The 18,857-nt window shown below is 40.1% G+C and overlaps 1 protein-coding gene across 1 annotated transcript; it reads right to left on the reverse strand.

The window, feature by feature from the left end:
• Positions 1–3,309: 3,309 nt before the first annotated feature.
• Positions 3,310–4,261, reverse strand: LOC124066719 (high choriolytic enzyme 1-like). Its single transcript, XM_046403464.1, has one exon. The coding sequence runs from the start codon at positions 4,096–4,098 to the stop codon at positions 3,310–3,312; it is 789 nt and encodes a 262-aa protein (XP_046259420.1). The 5' UTR covers positions 4,099–4,261.
• Between the last annotated feature and the right edge of the window lie 14,596 nt (positions 4,262–18,857).

The raw sequence follows: 18,857 nt of genomic DNA on the forward strand, positions 1-18,857 counted from the left end.
TATCAAATCCTGTACATCACTATCAAATTTCATGATTAAAGTATTTCATGATTAAAATTATTAGATACTTATAATAGCATTTTGAGCAAAGTCAGTGTCTATTAACCCTGTTATGTTTGAGAAATACATGAAATAACACCTCCTCTGGAGAAATAAACTAAATGTCATGGCCAGTGAAACATCCATGTGATTGAGAGCCTACACAGTGCTACGCCATATGCAATAATTTGATGATTTGCTCAAGTGTCTTGAGGACAGAAGATGTGGAGAATGTGGCAGACGATGACCTATATATCTCTTCATCTAGTTATAATGTTGACTTAGATATCAATATTAATAACCCACTGTCAAGGACGCTGGAAGGACATCTCAATCTGACACTTATAGGCTCAGCATGAATATGTATAGGCAGTGAGACGCTTCAGAATTACCAAGTAAAATCACGGTTCACACGTGGGGACTAATGTAATGTGGCACATGCATTCTGATGAGCCACAAATACAGCAGCTGATCGGTCTCCAAAGACTTGTTATAACTCAGTGTTGGACCTGAGAATGTTCAGCTGCATGTGTGCAGACAGAGGCGCTGCATTTAAAGCTCTGTAGAGGGTGTGAATGTGCATTATTGCCATTGACGGTGTTTATTAACACATTTATAACTGCATCAAGCATGGCACCTTTGTGTCTGTGTGGAGGTGGAATAAAGGTTTCTAACAGACAACATAGTGTTTAACTGGTTCCCAACATAAAACATTGCCAGAGAGCGGAGTACTGGGAAGCTGTTTTCACACTCACAGCAAGCCTGATTGGTTGGTCTGAGGCTCATTTTGTCTCTATTTCTATGGCACTTCACCTTCAAATTCTGGCTGCTGGTGGAAGCTGTATGGACATTGAATTCTAAGTATGATTATATAGTAATTTTCACCAACAAAGGGTACAGAGCATGGCATAAAAACACAAATTTCTTTAACCTTCAAACTGAAAGCTGATTGGTTCAGATCACAGCATTGTCCTGAACACGTTGAGCAGCTCAGTTAGGTTTTCAATAGCTTGCAGAATGTTAGGATGGTATGTGTTCATGTCCTTCTCTTCCTAAACATCACCACTCATCATAAGAGGTGAATAATTATCGTTAAATATTTCTGATAATGAGAATCATTATCATTACCATGGTTGCTGTTAACCTCTCGCTAGTGTCTATTAAACTGTTAATATTTTAATTAAGTAGGGCTTTTCAGACTGCTTAGTTCAAATGAGAGTGTTCAGCAAGAATGAAGTGAATAAAACTACTTCCCAAAGTGTTTGATTATTTCTTTAAAAAAAAACCCCAAAGTTCTAATTTACTCAACATATTGCATTGTCTGCAATCCTACAGCAGAGATGTTTGAGCACATCTATGATCAATCATTTTGTCATAAATTTCCATTTTTGAAAACGCTAGACTTTCACAATTGTCATTCAAAAATTACTTTCAGTAATGAGCTTGATCCATGAGGACAGTTCACATGCTCACCCACTACTCCCCACAGTGTTAACAATCCTTCAGGGAGGCTGGGTCCAGGTAAATCACAGGCACACAGTGTAGCTGTGCTGCTGCCCAGAGGCTGTGAGGGGACCGTGTTGTCCCGGAGCGGGCCAACATCAAAGCCCTTGATCCAGAAGAGCCTGGGGCTACGAACAGCTGACAGATCTGACTGACAGAGGAGACTGACACACTGATATTAAGTTGGTCTTTTGTTTGGTGTTTTGTTTTATCCCTTTAAATCTACAACATTAGAATTTGGTAGTCGTAAATAAAAGCTTATAGAAGAAGATAGATACAAGCTAAACATATTGTATATTTAGTTGTTTAATCTTAAGGTAAAGCTGACAAAAATGTATAGTTTTTGTGATGGTCAACAAATCCCCCGAAAATACTAAAACCATCTCTCAGTACCTACTTCTCAGTGCAGTCAGTAGACTTCCTCAGCCTGTCGGCCTCATTCAGCCCCAAATGCATTTGTTCCTAATGAAAATGTACATTTTTGAAAAACTGGTCTGACACATAGTTTCTGCTTTAAAAAAATCAATTTAATGAAATTATTTCCTAAAGCAGTTGGGCTCTGATTTGTAGCAAACATCACTCAAACTGGAGTAGCATAGATATAGTGCATTTATTATTACTTAGTCATGGATAATTGCACATTTGGTCCTCTTGTGGTTTCTAACCGAAAGTGTTAATGTCCTAATAAACCACTTCCTTTCACTGCATGAAAGGAAAAATATCAAAATATCCCGGATACAAGCACTGCCATATTGTGCTGATGATGTCATCTGGAGCCAGAGTCTGTGTAGTAGTGATCATCTGGTGAAGCAACAGAATCAAGTCATATATATATATATATATATATATGTGTGTGTGTGTTTGTATGTATGTATGTATACATATATTTATATGTACCCATCTGACCTAGTTGCGAACACCTCTCAGCTGTCAATCGTGATGTTTGAGCCCCCTTTTCTTATAGCATCAAATTACCACTTAAAAGCAAACTTCAAAAAAATGAATACCTGAACATACATTAGTATGATAAGAGCCACCTAAAATGACAGAAACCATCTTTGGAAAAAATTTGCCGGATATGAAATTTTTAGTTTGGCTCACGTCCCCTCTGCTAACATGGAGGGAGAGGGTTTATGACCTATACTGGAACCAGCCACCAGGGGGCAACTGAGATGCTTTGGCTTCACTTTATGGGAGCTGTCATGTTGTCAGGCTTTACATACAGTCAATAGTTTTCGTACACTTTACATTACAATACGTGATGTTCAGGTGTTAGAACTGACACCATACTGTACGTGGAAAAAATATGTTTTGTTTACATTGCTATTTACATGTTGTCAAATGATTTGCCCTAGGCTACTCCTAATATTTAAATACTGTACAACCCAGTAAATGCATAGGTACCCCTTTGGTACAGAAACCCTCGTGTGGGAATCACAGATCTGTAAGGCCTGTTCATGGTATAGCAGGACAGTGAATGTGGGATTGACTGTATTGAACTACAGTGTCTATGCTCAAGAACTCAGTGCACCAGTGTGGTTCACTGATGTGTTTTACTAGCTACTAGAACTTGACATTTTGCAACTCTGCAAATGTTCTAGTGTGAGCTAGTTTATATTAGCAACATAAGTTGTGTTAGTAGTAATAGGGGCAACAGACACAAAACTTGAGCGCATGCTTAAATTTTATTATGTAAAGAGGTTTCACATAGAAATTGATTTAAGCTTAGATTTTATTGTCTACTTATTTTGATCATCAATGTTGTTGTTAGCAGCCGTACAGCAGGTTGATCCTCATGATGTCCCAGTAGGACATGCCCTGCCTCTGGCCGATCTGGACGTTGGGGTCGGGGATGGGGGTGATGGAGTCCCTCCCGTACTGGATGGAGAAAGCTGTTCTTCCGTAGTGCATGATGGAGGAGTAGTCGTAGGGAGTGTTCAGGTTGTTGGTGGACTGCTTGTAGAAGTTGTAGGCCATCTGCGGGTCGATGTTCTCCCAGTTGATCCTGACGTAGTAGTCGCGGTCGCTCCTGGTCTGCTCGTGCTGGAAGCCCAGAGCGTGGTTGATCTCGTGCTGGATGATGCCGTGGTAGAGGCAGCCCTGCCTGTTGAGAGAGAGCACCTGTCTGCCTCCCTCTTTGCCCAGAGAGGAGAAACATCCGGCTTTGTTCTCCACGCTGATGTAGTCGTACTGGTTCTGACGGGGGACGAAGCGGAGGCAGGTGCTGCTGTGGTAGGCCTGCATGGCGTACTCGATCTTCTGCCTCTCCCAGCTGGTGAACTCAGCGCTCACGGTGTAGGGGATCATCACCAAGCCGTTGGAAGCTTTGCTCCACAGGCAGCTCTGGGACCAGCACATCATGGCGTTTCTGGTTCTGGGAGCCAGCAGGTCTCCTTCCAGCAGGATCTCGTTGGTGGCGTTGTTGGAGGTCAGAATCCTGGTGGTGATGTCCATGGTGTCTGGGACTTCTTCTTCTGCACCTCCTTCCTCCTGGAGAGGATGTGCCTGACAGAGGCCAAGCAGGAGCAGCAGCAGCAGGCTGGCAGAGGGAGTCATCTTCAGGGTCGGTCTGGAGGCTGTGGAGCTTCTGTGGAGAGCTGCTGAGGAGAGACTCCTTGAAGCTGGATGTCTGAGTCAGTTCAGTCCAGGGTCTTTATACTCTCCTGTACAGGTGTGTCTGCAGGAGGATTATGGGTTGGGGTCCACACTGCTAGGCCTAAACAAAGCTCTGAAGGGAGGACTCCACAGTCAAACCTACTTCATAAACATAGAGTCTAATCCCCCAAAAGTCTCTGTCCATTTCTTCCCCTTTGTGTGCCACATTAGTCCTTAGATATTCAAAGTTCAGTTGGTTTAATTTTTAATTGTTTTACAAATCACTTTTTAGCAACATTAACCAAAGAATATATGTTAAAATTACATTTGTGTGACCCAAATATTGTTTCTTCACTTGCTGATGAGCTGTGTAATTGACATCCCCTGTGTGCATTTTATGACAAGCTGTAGAAGTTGTAGCAAAAGCTGCATGTCCCTTTGTGAGGATGATAGACGGCCTATTGAAACTCTTGCATATGCAGAGGATGTTAATAGGTTCCTGTGGGATATGTTGCTGTGGTCATGCCCGAGACAGCTCTCCAGTCAAAAAAAAAAAAAAAAAAAGAATACTAAATTGTATGAAATAAACCAAGCTATTTTACAAAAGCATCATGGCTGCCTGTCCAACAGGAAAACTCAGACAACACGGCAGTCAAATTTGTCTACTGATGAATGCAAGCTAACTTATTGTGTATTTTCATTGAATTTGATTACTATTATTATGTTGCACCTTTCAATACATTTTAACATGGCTTTTTTGTTTTGTTTTGTACTTTTGTTAATGTTTTCTTCTTTTAAAAATGAATGGTCAAATAAATGGTTTTGACTTTAGCTGAGATACTTCCAGCCCTTGAAAACAGCTAATACATTTAAAACATAACAAGATATTGTTGTTTATTAGTTTTTAACTATGTACCCAGGATGTGATTTGTCTTCTTGTCTTGTGAAAATATGGACTCTAATTTGTTCAATTTAATTATCACATATAAACCTACTACACCTCCCTTGAATCCTGGCCTCATATAAAGTGTAAAGATGAATTGTGAAAAGAATGTGTGTTTTCTCTCAAACCCCCTCCCCTTCAATCTCATCAGCCACCGTGATTAAGGTTTGGCATTGGGGATTGTGCTGTCTTTTTGGAGAGATATTTCAGCTGCATTTCTGACACTCTGAAAGGAGAGGAAGATAAAGGAGGCGTCGGGGAAAAAACTCCTTCCCGTTGTGTGAGTCCTAGAGAGGGCCTTGAACCCTGCCATTCACGCCTTTCTCTGCATCAGCTGAGTCTAATTGCCAGAGAGGACAGGAGACCCCAGGCCTGATCGTTCCTTATCCTCTTTAGCGCTTTCAGGCGAGTGAAAGGCGAGCTTCTGCTTTTGATCTTTTCTCTGATTCTCTTTTTCTTCTCTGTCATCCCTACCATCCTCTCCTCAGGAGTGACACCAGCTCCTTTCAGTGCCTGCCCCCGTCTCCATCTGCCCAAAATAATGACCAAGGCCTGGGTATTATTAAGCAGAGGTGGAGAAGGGAGGTCAGCACTGGGAGAGGGAGAGGGAGGTCTGGATGGGGACTCTAAACTTGTCTAGGGAGGGGTGCTCCTATTCCACATCTACTCGGTAGCCTCTCTGTGCTCCCCTAGATTCATCTCTTACAGTTGTCATGGCCTTAGCCTGGAGAAAGCCCATTCTTTAAGAGACCACGGATGGAAGGCTCGTCCTTTCCCAGAGACTCTGCTACAATAAGACCCCAGGCTGCTTGAGACAATGGGCCTGTGTGATCTCTCAGCCAGACTCGGGATGAGACGATGCCTTCCTTGCCAGTCCCATGGGAGGGTAAGCCCAGTGGTCATTGTTGACAGCTAATGGACAGCATCTTTCCACTGGCAGGCCCCCCTGCAGACTGTGTCATTTCGGGTTGCTTAATAACAACACTCAGACTGGACCGTCTGAGGAATTCTACCAAGAGCAGCAGTTTGTTTGCAGATGAAAATCGTTCCCCTCACAAATCTCAAAAGCTAACACTGGGGGGTGATTGGATGAATGCAGCGACGAGCAAAGACAGCATTCAGTGGGGGGGAAATTCGATATAACTTATGAAAAAGAAACTGCTTATATGTCTGAAAAGACCAGAATTAGAATCACTTCATTCAACTAGAACAATAAAATAAAATTACTTGCATTTATTTTTCTTAAGCCAGAGTAGAGACATACTGACAACTAATAATACAACCATACATGCTGACATACAAGATGCAGGACAATGCAAGACATCAGGAAGTATTGCAGTGTATTGCACTCTTATCATTTTGGAAGCGGGTTATGTTCAGCACATATAGCAGATGTTAATGTAGTGCGTTTGGCATGAGTCATAGATAGAGATAGATATTTGCACTGTTAAAGCTACTGTGGACTGTGTTGTTGTCCTTGGTGCACCTTTCAGATGTTCATCATTAACACTGATGGGGTGTGTGCCGTAAAGGACACATAACAAGTCTGAAGGGCAAATATGTGGCATCATTTCTATTTTATGCAGCCAAAATCCCAGTTAAACAGAGAACAGCAACAATCCTGTCAAAGTTTTGTAATAAACAACAGCATAAATTTCATGTCACTTTATGTATTTATAGCATTAAGCATTGCTGGTACATTGTAAGATAATAGTCATTAATGTTTGCAGTTACTCAGACGTGATCAGGCTTCATAAAAGGCATGCTCTTTGATTTTCCTCTGTGTCTCTACTCCGAGCAGAAAACCCGGCTGATAAACAGTTTTACATTTGTCCCTGTATCTATTTCACTTTGCTAGAAGCGTGAAATACCATCACATTTATCGAACTGAACTACTGTGCTGGAATCACTCTGATAGTCTTAATATTCTAATGTTTAGCAGGTACAACATAATGTCACCATTCACCATGATAATATATTTGTTAATTAACACTAAACTTTATAATGGACAAGACAAAAAAAATCAGTATCAGAAAAGTTATTATAATTTATTTTGAACATGTATTTATGGCACTCAAGCTAACAGTGGTGCAGATATTTCATTTTGTTTATCTGCAGAGCAATGCTGCTGGCATTGCTAAAAAACACATTTTTTTAATTCTTTTTAAGTCTGTCCACATCTGACAGTGAAGTAATGGATGAATGAGTGCTAATTTAGTATTTTATAAATCCCTCACTGGGAAAATATCATTTTTTTAAAAAATGAGCTTGATATGAGTTAAATGTCCCCTTCTGGATTTAAACACATCATAGCTACATAATACCACAGGGATGCCCTGGAATTACCTCTTGGAAATGTTTCTCTGAGTTGGGAAAGAGAGTGGACTTATCTAAATTACTGTCAAGTGCTGGAGGCAGTAAAGTGTTTATTTCATTTGCTGCATGCTGGAGAGGAAAAAATATTTTTCTTACTGTATGGGTTTTTTTCCCCCTTTAATTTTTTTAATTCAGCAGCTCAGACCAGAGTGTGATGGATCCTGGGGTGTAGGAGGAGGAGAGGAGATGGAGGGATGGAGGGAGTGAGGGAGGGAGAAAAAGGGCAGAGTGTTAGGTCAGCCTGATAGAGATGTCAGCGCTGCTTCAGTAATCTTGTGACGCCTAAGAGAGCGGCGAGAAGAAAAAAAAAGGCGAGGAAGGGAGCAAGACGGCTGAAAGACCAGCGGCTTGGTGACAGCAGAAGCAGAGACCACCCTTACAACAGCAGCAGGGGATGCCGGGAGGGGAGGGAGGGCTGGGCGGGATGGGGGAGGAGGGAGGGGTGGCAGGGTGCGAGGAGTGAAGCTGGAGGGGGAAGCTGATCTTCAGTTACACATTATGGCTGATAGTTAACCCTCCTCTTAGGAGCAGTGTGTTAGAAAGAGAGATAGAGTGGTGAGCCAGTTATCAACACAGCGGAGGATTTAAGCCCTGTCCACCTCATTTAACATCTCCAGCAGGCTGCAGTTATTCCTTGTAGTGCTGAATGCAATGCACCTAATGGAAAACACTAGTACACACACACACACACACACACACACACATACACACAAACTGGTAGAGACTTGACAGAGAATCCTTAAAAACGAGTGAAATTTGTTTTTAGTTCAATAATGGATCACCATTCTTGTTTACTGCCTTTGTGATTTTTGATTTGCTTACTATCCATAAGTGTAATATGAATATATTTCACTAGTTAACTAGTTTCTTTCATAGTACAACTAGTTTCACATACTACACAAGCTTATACACATTGTCTTACTTTCTTCTTACACGCACATACACAATTTCTATGTTGCCTAATATCATATAGCGAGACTATTAAAGGATTCTTATCTTATCTACCTATATGTTAATTCTACAACAGAACCAATGCTATGTTTGGAATTAGGCTGTAAAAGGGGAGCTTTAGGAGTCCACCATTCTGTTTAATGGGTAACCCAGTAATGAAATGTGATTCAGGTGGTAGATGGATATCTACAGTGAAGTATCGCTCCCTGCTCACTGGCTGCAGCCCAGACGTCGCCTTCTGCTCACTCCTGCTGTAAAGTGTGATTTGCTGTGTTTGGCCTTTTGTCTCGGACAATTATGTTCACCATTAACAAGCTTTCTTCTGTTATTGTTCATATCAATTAGAGGTGGATGGTAATTTGAGCTGATGGTGGAGACGGTGTTGAGAGATTTCATGGCATGGTTGTGGGGTATATGGTAGGCAATTAATGCCACAAACAAGTTGGACACTTTTTTTTTCTAGCTTTTTTAAATTTATTTATTTCTTTTGCAGCCCTTCCTCTCTTGCATCCGACCAATGTCTGAACTGTATCATTCTAAGAGTTTATTTAAATGACAGTATGTAGTAATGCATAAAAAAGTGATAGGTTTGTCCTGTGGGGAAACTGACCCTTCCTTAACTTTTGTTGCAAAGCAAGGCAGTGACAAATACATGCAAGTCCTAATTTTATTGTTCAGCTTGCGACCATAAAGATGGAGGATGATACAATTTTAGCTGAGGAAATTTCACAGAGTTCTAAAATTCTGTGTCATTATAATGTGATTTGGATAATTTGTCATACTCATGAGTTTGGGGCATAGTGTAAATAATATAAATAAAATTTATATATGAATAAACAAATTTATGAAATCAAATGCTATTTTCTGAATCTACATTTATATCAATCTATTAAGTAACAAACTAATCTGGTGACAATGGTTTCTGTACTCTCAATACAAAATGTAGTATTTGGTAAGCACTAAATAATATTTTTATTACAATATTAATGCACTAACTCTATAATCACTCTTAGTTTACTTGACAGAGCCCAGATGATTTATCCTAAATAATGTTGTATATCCATCCTTACAACACAGCACATTGACCTGCACTGCATTACCTCTGATGTTCAATTCTAACCATTGTTATAGAAGATTTTTTTAACTATTAAAAATCAGTTAAATGGCATTCGTTCTCAAAAAAATAAATAAATAAATAATAAAAAAAACATGCAGAAAAGACTGACGTACTTTTAAAACCTTATGTAGTGTTTGTATGTGGCCCCACATGAGAGAAGGTAGACTTTAAGGTTTTCAGCCAGAAAGCTTTCTGGTAAAAAGCCTGTAGACTGACAAAATCAGAGAGGCCAGCACAGTGCAGTGGGTGATCTGTGGCTCGTGTTTCTTGAAATGTTGTCCTTTGTTTTCCCTTAAAAATAAATATCTTAACTTTTCAGACACAGTTTGGTTAGGTTTCTTCATCGAAACTACTTGGTTACATTCAAGAAAACATCATGGCTTGGCTTAAAAATACACCCTTTCACAACATTAAACATGGAGTGGTGGTAATGGTGCTCATGCTGCTCTGTGGCATGAATAACACCTCATACATGGGCAGCATTCCAGCGCTAAAACCTACTCCGTACTCTTTGTCTGAGCAGCAGAGAGGGCTGCAGGATGCCCATCAGTGGCATGGCTCACATAATGACTTATTGATAGAAAAGGATGCTGGCTGCCCTGTGCATATTAGCATGACGCCAAATGGTCGCAGTGCTGCTGCTTCATCACCCAGAGACTAATGCAATTACCTGTACAGATCCTGTACACAGAGGTCAATATGCTGTCATTTTATATCTCTTAATCTTCCCATGCAATAGCTTTGTCGGTTTAGTTAAGCTACAGAGCACCCTGTATTTTGTTTTGTTTTTTGCAACACTATAATGCAGCTCATGATTAACAATGTAATGTAGTAGTATGAATCAGACCCCACAAGAATACTTATCAGCTCTCACTAGTACTTGCATGTATGCAGAGTTGAGGAAATCTAAACAGTGAACAATGGAGTGACAATTGGACAGTTTTGTAAATTTAAACTGGGGGAATAAAACAACAAACCGAAATGGAAATTGGGGAAATGGTGTTTTGTTCCTGAATATTTCTGAAAATACTTGCATACAACAATGTAGTTTTGGGGTTATGGTTAGCTCTAAGGAAAGGAGTATGAATAATAAGGGACATGTCAATCATTTATAAAGCCTCAATGGAATTATTGTGGTTAACCCACTGCTACCCACTAAAACTGTTTTAGATATACTTTAGAGCTTTATGTAGGTGTTATGGAGGAGAACCTTGGCCAGACACAATATAACTATACAATAAAGAACAAAAAATGTACATTGTGCTTCCACTTATTAGCCAGCTGTGATCTTTCTTTAAATGTAACCAAGTAATTATTTTGCCTGAATCTAACCAAGCCTTACAGTATGGTCAGTCAAGCATCTTTTGCCCAGTAGGATTCAAATAACAAAATTAGACATGAGCTGCATTATAAAGTGCTATCTTGTTTTCTCAGAGACTTCAATTACTTAAACTGCAAGGCAAAAGCAAAGTAGAGCCCACCATCATCAAAATGGAAAATATCTTAAATAAAGAACATGGCTAGCACATCAAATAGTGGTCTACATTCTCTGCTTTAAACTCATATGATAAGCTATGGTGCTTTTGATACATCTTTGAGTGTGAATAAGGCATTGTGTAAATACTGTGCAGCCTGTGCCTCAGCAGCGTGCAGCCAAAATGTACAAACCTGCTCATCTGATGCCTGCAGACTGACAAGATGTTGTCATTTGGTCAGTGTTAAAAATTAAATTCATTATTAATGAGTTATCAGACTAGACTTGCAAAACAAGCTTAGAGGGAACATTGTTGCATCTACAGTATCTATATCTAAGATATCTATAATTTTTAATATTTTTTATATGCATTTCTAAGTATATTCAGCTTAGAAATACATCGTTAATCTTTTCTCACTCACATAATAAGACAAGGAGAAAAACACCAGCAGCAGCAATGGATGCTCTATTGCTAAACAATAGAAAATTCCCACGTTACCCCGTTGACATCCTTATACAAGGAGATGGAAAAAAAGTTTCTAGCACAGCCAGAGAAATGATTCTGGTGTATCAGGGGAGTTTGGGAGAGGGGAGAGAGAGGAGAGATGGTTACTAGATTCTCAGCATGTCCACATATGACAGTCCTTCGCCCAGGGCTGGCCGGCGCAGCGACATTGTGTGCCTGTCATAGCTGCCCTTCAACAGCAGATGAAGCTGTCAGCAGGACGATGACTTTATTCTGACAGCCGCTCCACCCTCTCTCTTCAGAGCGTTGCAAATAAATATGTTGGGTTTCAAAGCTGCCAAGGCAGACGTTGGACAGTGGGTCAGCAGGCCAAACGCAGAGCAAAAGCATTCCCTTCCCCTCGTAACCTGTTCTCAATGAGCCTGGTCACCTCGCCAGGGCACCCATTCAGCAGGAGCCATCCAAAGGGCCCCAGGGCCCCAGATCTCACACACTGCCTGCCGGGGGAGTTCTGTGAGCCTCTCTCTCTCTCTCTCTCTCTCTCTCTCTCTTTCTCTCTCTCTCTGACAGCCGTCACTCTCTCTCTCCCTCACTCTCTGTGCATCTCTGTGTTTGCCACCATTGAAGAGCCAAAAATATTCTCAGCAGAGAGAAACAGTGAGAACACCAGGCAGTTCAAACCATTTATGACAGAAAGTGATGGAATGACCCCTCCTCACTGACTCAGCGACAAAAAAGAGACATTTATTCATGAAGTTTCTCTGGATAGTAAATTCAAAATTTCATCCTCAGAGCAACATGCAGGTACAAGAAAAAGCACTGGTTTGTATTTTGTTGTTTGAATGGAAGTGACAGACCATCTGCAGTGTGAGAGCTTCTCTTCCTTCTCCTCTCACCTCCTTTTTTTCCTCTTGTGTAAGACACAAAATCATGACCCTCTTTTCAGCTCACTTCATATTCATTTTGAGAAATAACAAATACAAAAACAAAAAGAGATCAGTTATGTTGAACTATTTAATGAGGGTTTTCACATGTATTTACAGTAATTTGTGCATATTGATCTGTAAACTTTTAGTATGATTGATCAAGAAAACTGTTTTGATTTTCTCTTTGATTTTGACAGTAAACTTTTGGTTTTGGACTTTTGGAATTTGAAAGCCATTAGTTTAAGAAGTATAAGAAAGAAAAATAACAGATCGGGTTATCAGTTAACTTATTTAATCAGTAAACATCATTTAAACGTATACCTACAGTCTAAACTTTTTATTTGAGAAGCTGCAGTTCAAGGTATGGTCATCACTTCGGTCCAAAAACCAGTTTAATGCACTAGTTCCGTTAATTGTAGCTAATGAATTATATTCTGTAAACCTGCTCATTCATTGCATCACTTGGACTCCATAATGAGTCTGTGTATGTGTGTCACTGTGTTAGTATGTTAGTGCCACCAGTTGAGAGGGAAAGCACAGAGACTGATGGAGGAAAACGAAAGTGAGGCAGTATCCTGTTTGTTTACAACGCTGAGATCCTTTTGCCTTAGTGAATGTATTTGGGGCATTTTTGTCTTTATTTGATAGCAGCAGTGGGATAATTGTGTCAAAATGAAGTACAACCACTGTGACCCAAATCTTACATGATGCACTCTGCTACAGCTCTTCTACACCGTTAAGGGTTAAACACTGTGTAAAGCAATACTTCATTTGAACTTTATTTTTAGGGTGTCTTACAGATGTTAAAGAGAACAATCATTTCAAGCTGTGAGATGAAAACAAATTCTGGGACCCACCAATTTAAATACAGTACATTTCACTTACTCTGTTATTACATAACAGATTACAGCCTCCAGTTACATAACACAGCTAAAAGGACAGACTCTCTTTGCACGCAACCAAATGCAAAACAGCTAGTTTTTGGATTAAGATTCATTTCCTCCATTTGTTTGACATCATGGACATTGTGGGGACTTTCTGACAAATTTATATTTAGATTATTAAATCAAACATCATCAGTATGCCTTCATTATTATTACTAAATGATAGAAAGTGAGACATAGTCACACAGAAACTTTACTTTAAATACAAACTATTAAACAACTTTGTAAGGAGACATTATGTAAACTAAATTAATTATAATTCAGCTGAATTTGCCCTCAGGCTAATTTCCTTCCTCACAAAAGGAACCATAACATTTCAACCTTGAAGCAAACAAGCATTTCCTGTGCAAATCCATAAATAAGCAGCTGCAGCAGACAGGACAGTCCATTCCCAATAAAACCCTGCACCACATGCCAAGTGATGACTTAAGGTTTACAGGAGAAGACCAGTGTCATTTAGGCACTTTTGTTTTTCATTGCATGTGGTGTGCAAGTTACAGGTTTTTTTTGTTTTGTTTTTTTATAAATGAATCTGCGTGTCATTACCTTAATAAAAAGACATGAAGCACAGAGGCAACAGACCGTGTTCATCCAATCTGAGATCTCCTCCAGTCCAATAAAAGGTTTCAGACACAATGAGGTAATGATAAAATCAGGAAGTTTGACTAAACCAAATGAGGGCTCCATGCTCACTGTGATGAATAATCAGCTTTGTGAAACATGCTCTCAGAGAACTAATGGCTGCAAATGGTTTCCTGGGAATGGATAAATGAACCATCACACCTGTGGCCGTGCTGACTGTTTGTCAGTAAAAATGTAAAGCAGGAGGAGAATCTGAACCATTGATTCAAAGTCAAAACAGAACAAAACAATCTGGATCTGGTTTCTCCAGTTCTGGGCTTATTGTTTGATATTTTTATTATCATTATCTAAAACAAATGGCTTTCACTGGGGAGTAATCATGCACATTTTTAAAAACTATTTTAATTGTCATATTTTCAGCCTGTTGCTTGCAGTTCCATGTACCCAGAGCCCCACCCCCTCACCCCACATGCCTCCAAATAATAGGTCTATTCCTTAGAAAAGAGAGAGAAATAAAAGAACAAAACTAAAAACTTTTGAACTGAAAGAGGTTGAGGGATGTGATTGGTTCTCTGATCTACCGTCATCACAGATCCTCGATCAGCCTGATTACAGACAACCCCTATAGTCAGGAGAGGTGAAAGGTCACAGCACACAGACAATGTTCCTGTGACCCGTGAATGATCACTGACGATTAAGAAGTGCTAAGACGGGAATCAAAGTCTCTCCGTCTTTGTGAGGAACAATGCTGCGCGATAGGCAACAGCAAACATTGGAGTAAAATGTATCCTAGAATTCCCCTGTGTTGACACTGTGCTGACATGCCAGTGTTATCTCATATCACTGCAGGCACTGTAGACATCACAAATGTCTACATGTATCATTGTTCCGTGCCACTGAGAGGCTACAACATATAGTTATATACAGAAGATCAGTGACAGCTTTTAACAGGTCTGCAAGATAGGCAGATTCTGTACTTTTCTGACTCAATGAAGTGCTTGTTTGACAAGCGATTAAATGCAGAGGGTTACACTGTGCTATAGTACAGACAGTGTGGGTTCCTGTGACCCAATGATTATGATATATGTAGGTCTATATTGTCATATATATCATATATCATATATATATGTATATATATATATATGAAACATGACAAGGGGCCCCAACTGGACAGCATTTTTTTGTGAGAGGCCAAAAAAAAATAGCAACTAGTACCTATACCTGTTAGATGAATGTAGTGGAGCAATACACAATGTACATAATATTTCCCTCCAGCTTCTACGTAATAAGATAAAATGGACGTACTCAAGTAAAATGCAAGTAACTCAAAATTGCACTTGAGGACAGCACTCACACATACGCTGAAGCTGATGTTCCACTAACTTTCTTTGTATAAGCAGTTTTAAACAGGAATCTGCCTGTAATAAAGGTTACTAACACAAAAAACAGTGATTGACTTAAATGTTTTGGACTTTCATTTCATCATTTCATACTTTGATATTTATGACAAGCACAGAGACTTAACTGTGGCCTACTTCTGTCTCTGGTCTGGTTTGACTTTACCATAAAATCTAGTTTAAGTGCTCGCACAATTTTCTTCATCCCAGTATGATTTCCCCTTTTGCCCCAAATGCCTTTTCTAAAAGGAACATTTGCATCTTAATGGATCTTAGCAACAGCAGAGGCCCTCTCAGCACTGTGCTTTTCAGAGTCACATGTACGGTTGCAACAGTTTGTATTAACAAACAAACAAACAAAAAATACTATTTCACATGTCAGATTAATACCAGTTCCAGGAAGCTTGTTTCGATTGTGTTGTAAAAACAGATCACTGATAGCAATGTATTAGCAGGGGATTAACATGACTTTCGCCCTGCTTTCTGTGCACAATAAAGCTTTAATCTAGACCCTGACTGGGAGGCCGGGCTACAAGGCCGGGCCAATGAGGGGCCTTGGTGCGCGTAGCATACCTCCGCCCATGGGTGTATCCTTCAGTGGTGGTGGTGGTGCAGCCGGGTCTGGCAACAGACGCAGTGACAGACGCGCCCCTGGGATTCCACCTGTCAGCCGCAAACGTACTAATCGACAGGCCTCGTATAAGCTGAACTCTCTGTCACCTCTCTGTCAAATCTTCATCCTCTCATTCGTCTGACAGATTCCCTCTGCGCACCCCCACATTCTTCTTATCCATCCCAAACTCCGCCCAACCACCAGCCTGCATAACACACACCAACATCAACATTTCATGTCTGCTGCACCCAAGCTAGATTCATTTTCTCATGTAAAAAAGGAAACGAAAATTTTTCTGCGCGGCTTCTTCCTGCTACTGAAACAAACCCCAGGCCCCCCTCCAACTCCCTGCCTTTCAGCTTTAATGTGACAGAGGTGGGCTTTAATGTTTGGTAGTAATTGGGTAGAAGAGGGAGAGACTGTTTGGGAGGAGGAGGAGGAGCAGGAGGAAGGGTCATGGTCAGGTTTCTCATGGAGGTTATTCTGCATCTGTCTCTTAGCAACGACAGGCCACTCTTTGTACAGTCCTCGAGTTGATTGGTGCGTTTTTTTTCCCCCTCCTTGGTGTCTGAAATGTTTTGCGAGGGGGGGTCCTCGGCAGACAGGCTTCCTCCAACATTCTTTTGAGAATTTGTTTCCACAAGCATCAGATGGGCTCGCTGAGGCGTGGCACACGCTGCAGCCTCCCTCTGAGTAAGTGTCTCTTATTCAGAAAATGAAAAAATTCAGATCAGTGGTCCTTTAAAGATAACTGGTCTATGATTGGTAATTACAGTTTTTTAATCTTTAGGTTATGAAGTTTGGTTAAATGACATGAAGTCAGGTGACTGCACTTGTTCATCCTTGAGCATCTCACCACTATCTTATCCCCTTTTCCTAAGCCAGTGTCACTGAAAGGGCAGCCAGGGGTCAAAGGTCACTGGAAGGAGCCAGGGGAACCTCTTGATTCACACCGTCAGCTTGAAGACATCAGCGCAGGGAGCCACAGTGGCATGATGTCAGTCAGACACATAGAACAGGATTAAAAGGGCAATCTGGGGACAAGGAAGAGAAATAAAGGAAAGACCTTGTCCTCTTTTCCCAGCAGCTTGAATTTGCACATATAGACAGACAGACAGACAGATAAACCTCTCCTAATTCACACACTATACTGAAGCGGACTGAAACAATATGTTTCCAATAACTAAATGACAAAAAATGGACTGGTCAAGTGGAGCTATTGATCAGCCTAAATAAGAGTTTTCTTTGATCTGATGAAGGTTCTGTGTTAGATGTGGATGAGATTTATAGCTTTTGAACGGGGTTTCCACACAAAATGTGAAATTGGTTCTCAGATGTTTTCGCCCGCAGGTCCGTTAAATGCCAGCTTCCAGACAGATGGAGCGTCATTTCAGCCATGAAAGTGCTTTTAATTCTCCTGATTGTAGAGAACGCCGCAGTAACGCCACATTTAAATCAATGAAGTTGCTCAGAGACTTCAGAGCAACTGCACTTTTATTGACTTGTAACATGTTTAATATGTAACGTCTGGTGGTGAAAGCCTATCAGCAGTATATAAGTTCATGTGTTTTTGAGAAAAGAGGATTCTGGTTGTTTCGGCTTCATTCTAATCTTAAGCCTGAAAAAAAGCGTTAAGCCAATATACAGTGTTTATTATTTTATGTAATTATTATCTGAATAGGACAAACTTCAGGGCTGAGGCTAACCTTTACATTTATCACAATAAAAGCACAGGATAGCAAATAACTAGGCTACCTAAATAAATAAGTGAGTAAGGCAATCAGTAACAAACAAACAAATAAATAAATAATTTGAAGAGATGCAATATTGGAAACCTTAAATAAAACTGAAGAATACAAAAGATGAAAAAGATATGTAATCAAATATAATTTTGCTGTATAAACATCAAGGGATTTATGGAGATAAAATACCACAAAGTAGGATTAAGCTTTTTTCCATCTCAAACGCTTACACTGCGTGATTGTATGAATATTTATTGTTTATTGTTGTTGTTGTTTTTCCACTTTGAAACTAATGTTGCTTTTTAAAATTCATAAATTCCCAACATTGCATTTTGTTGTTAACAGTTAGTGAAAATATTTCTGCACAGATCTGATCTCTTATGCTTTTAAATGGAATGTGTTTCACTATGAAAATGAAATTGTTTTTCCATCCAGACTTACTTTTTCTCAAGAGTAGCTTGAGAAATACATGTTTAAAGAAAATAATAAGACTAATTCCTAAAGAATCATAAACTTTAAAAAAGAACAAGTAGTGGAAACGCACGAAGGAAGAATTGAAATGTTTATGTCGGATATCACAAAGTCAAGTTCGTTCCATTGTTTCTTCTGAGAAATCTAATAATATTGACTGATTGAACCGTTCGGTGTGAAACTTACATTAATGTGCAGCAATAAAAAAAATGTCTCTGAGTTATTAAATGTTAAATGCTTGAAATAGAAAGTATGAAATGTTATTCAACAGCGCTTATCAGTCAGACTATCGCCTACAGGCTGCGCTTCCGGTTGGGCTGATTAACAAACACGACTCAAGCAGAGAGACTTTTACCTCAACCAAACCAATGAAACATGTTAGAAAACTACAGGAGCACAGGGGGAAATGAGGCCTGGAGATGTGGACTTTCAGCGTTCACCGACTGCTTTTGAATGAGAAGTTAGACAGCAACAACAAACGTTACTGATGTGACGTTTATCAGTCCGGACGGGACTGAGTCGTGTGGTGGCTTCGTATGAGAGCTTTGCTTTGTGTGTACGCATCTATATATCTATATCTATATCTATATCTATCTATCTATCTGTATAGATAGATAGATAGATATTCTGACAACACACATTCGTGTGCGCAAAACAGAGTCGCTTTCCCCACCGTTTCATTTCAAACCAACAGGCCTAATTATCCCAAACCTTTTCT

Source organism: Scatophagus argus, chromosome 1 (assembly GCF_020382885.2).
Source record: "Scatophagus argus isolate fScaArg1 chromosome 1, fScaArg1.pri, whole genome shotgun sequence".
Lineage (NCBI taxonomy): Eukaryota > Metazoa > Chordata > Actinopteri > Scatophagidae > Scatophagus > Scatophagus argus.

Bases quoted from the DNA above. Each gene is read 5' to 3' on its own strand.
- LOC124066719 (XM_046403464.1), bottom strand. From the start codon at position 4,098: ATGACTCCCTCTGCCAGCCTGCTGCTGCTGCTCCTGCTTGGCCTCTGT.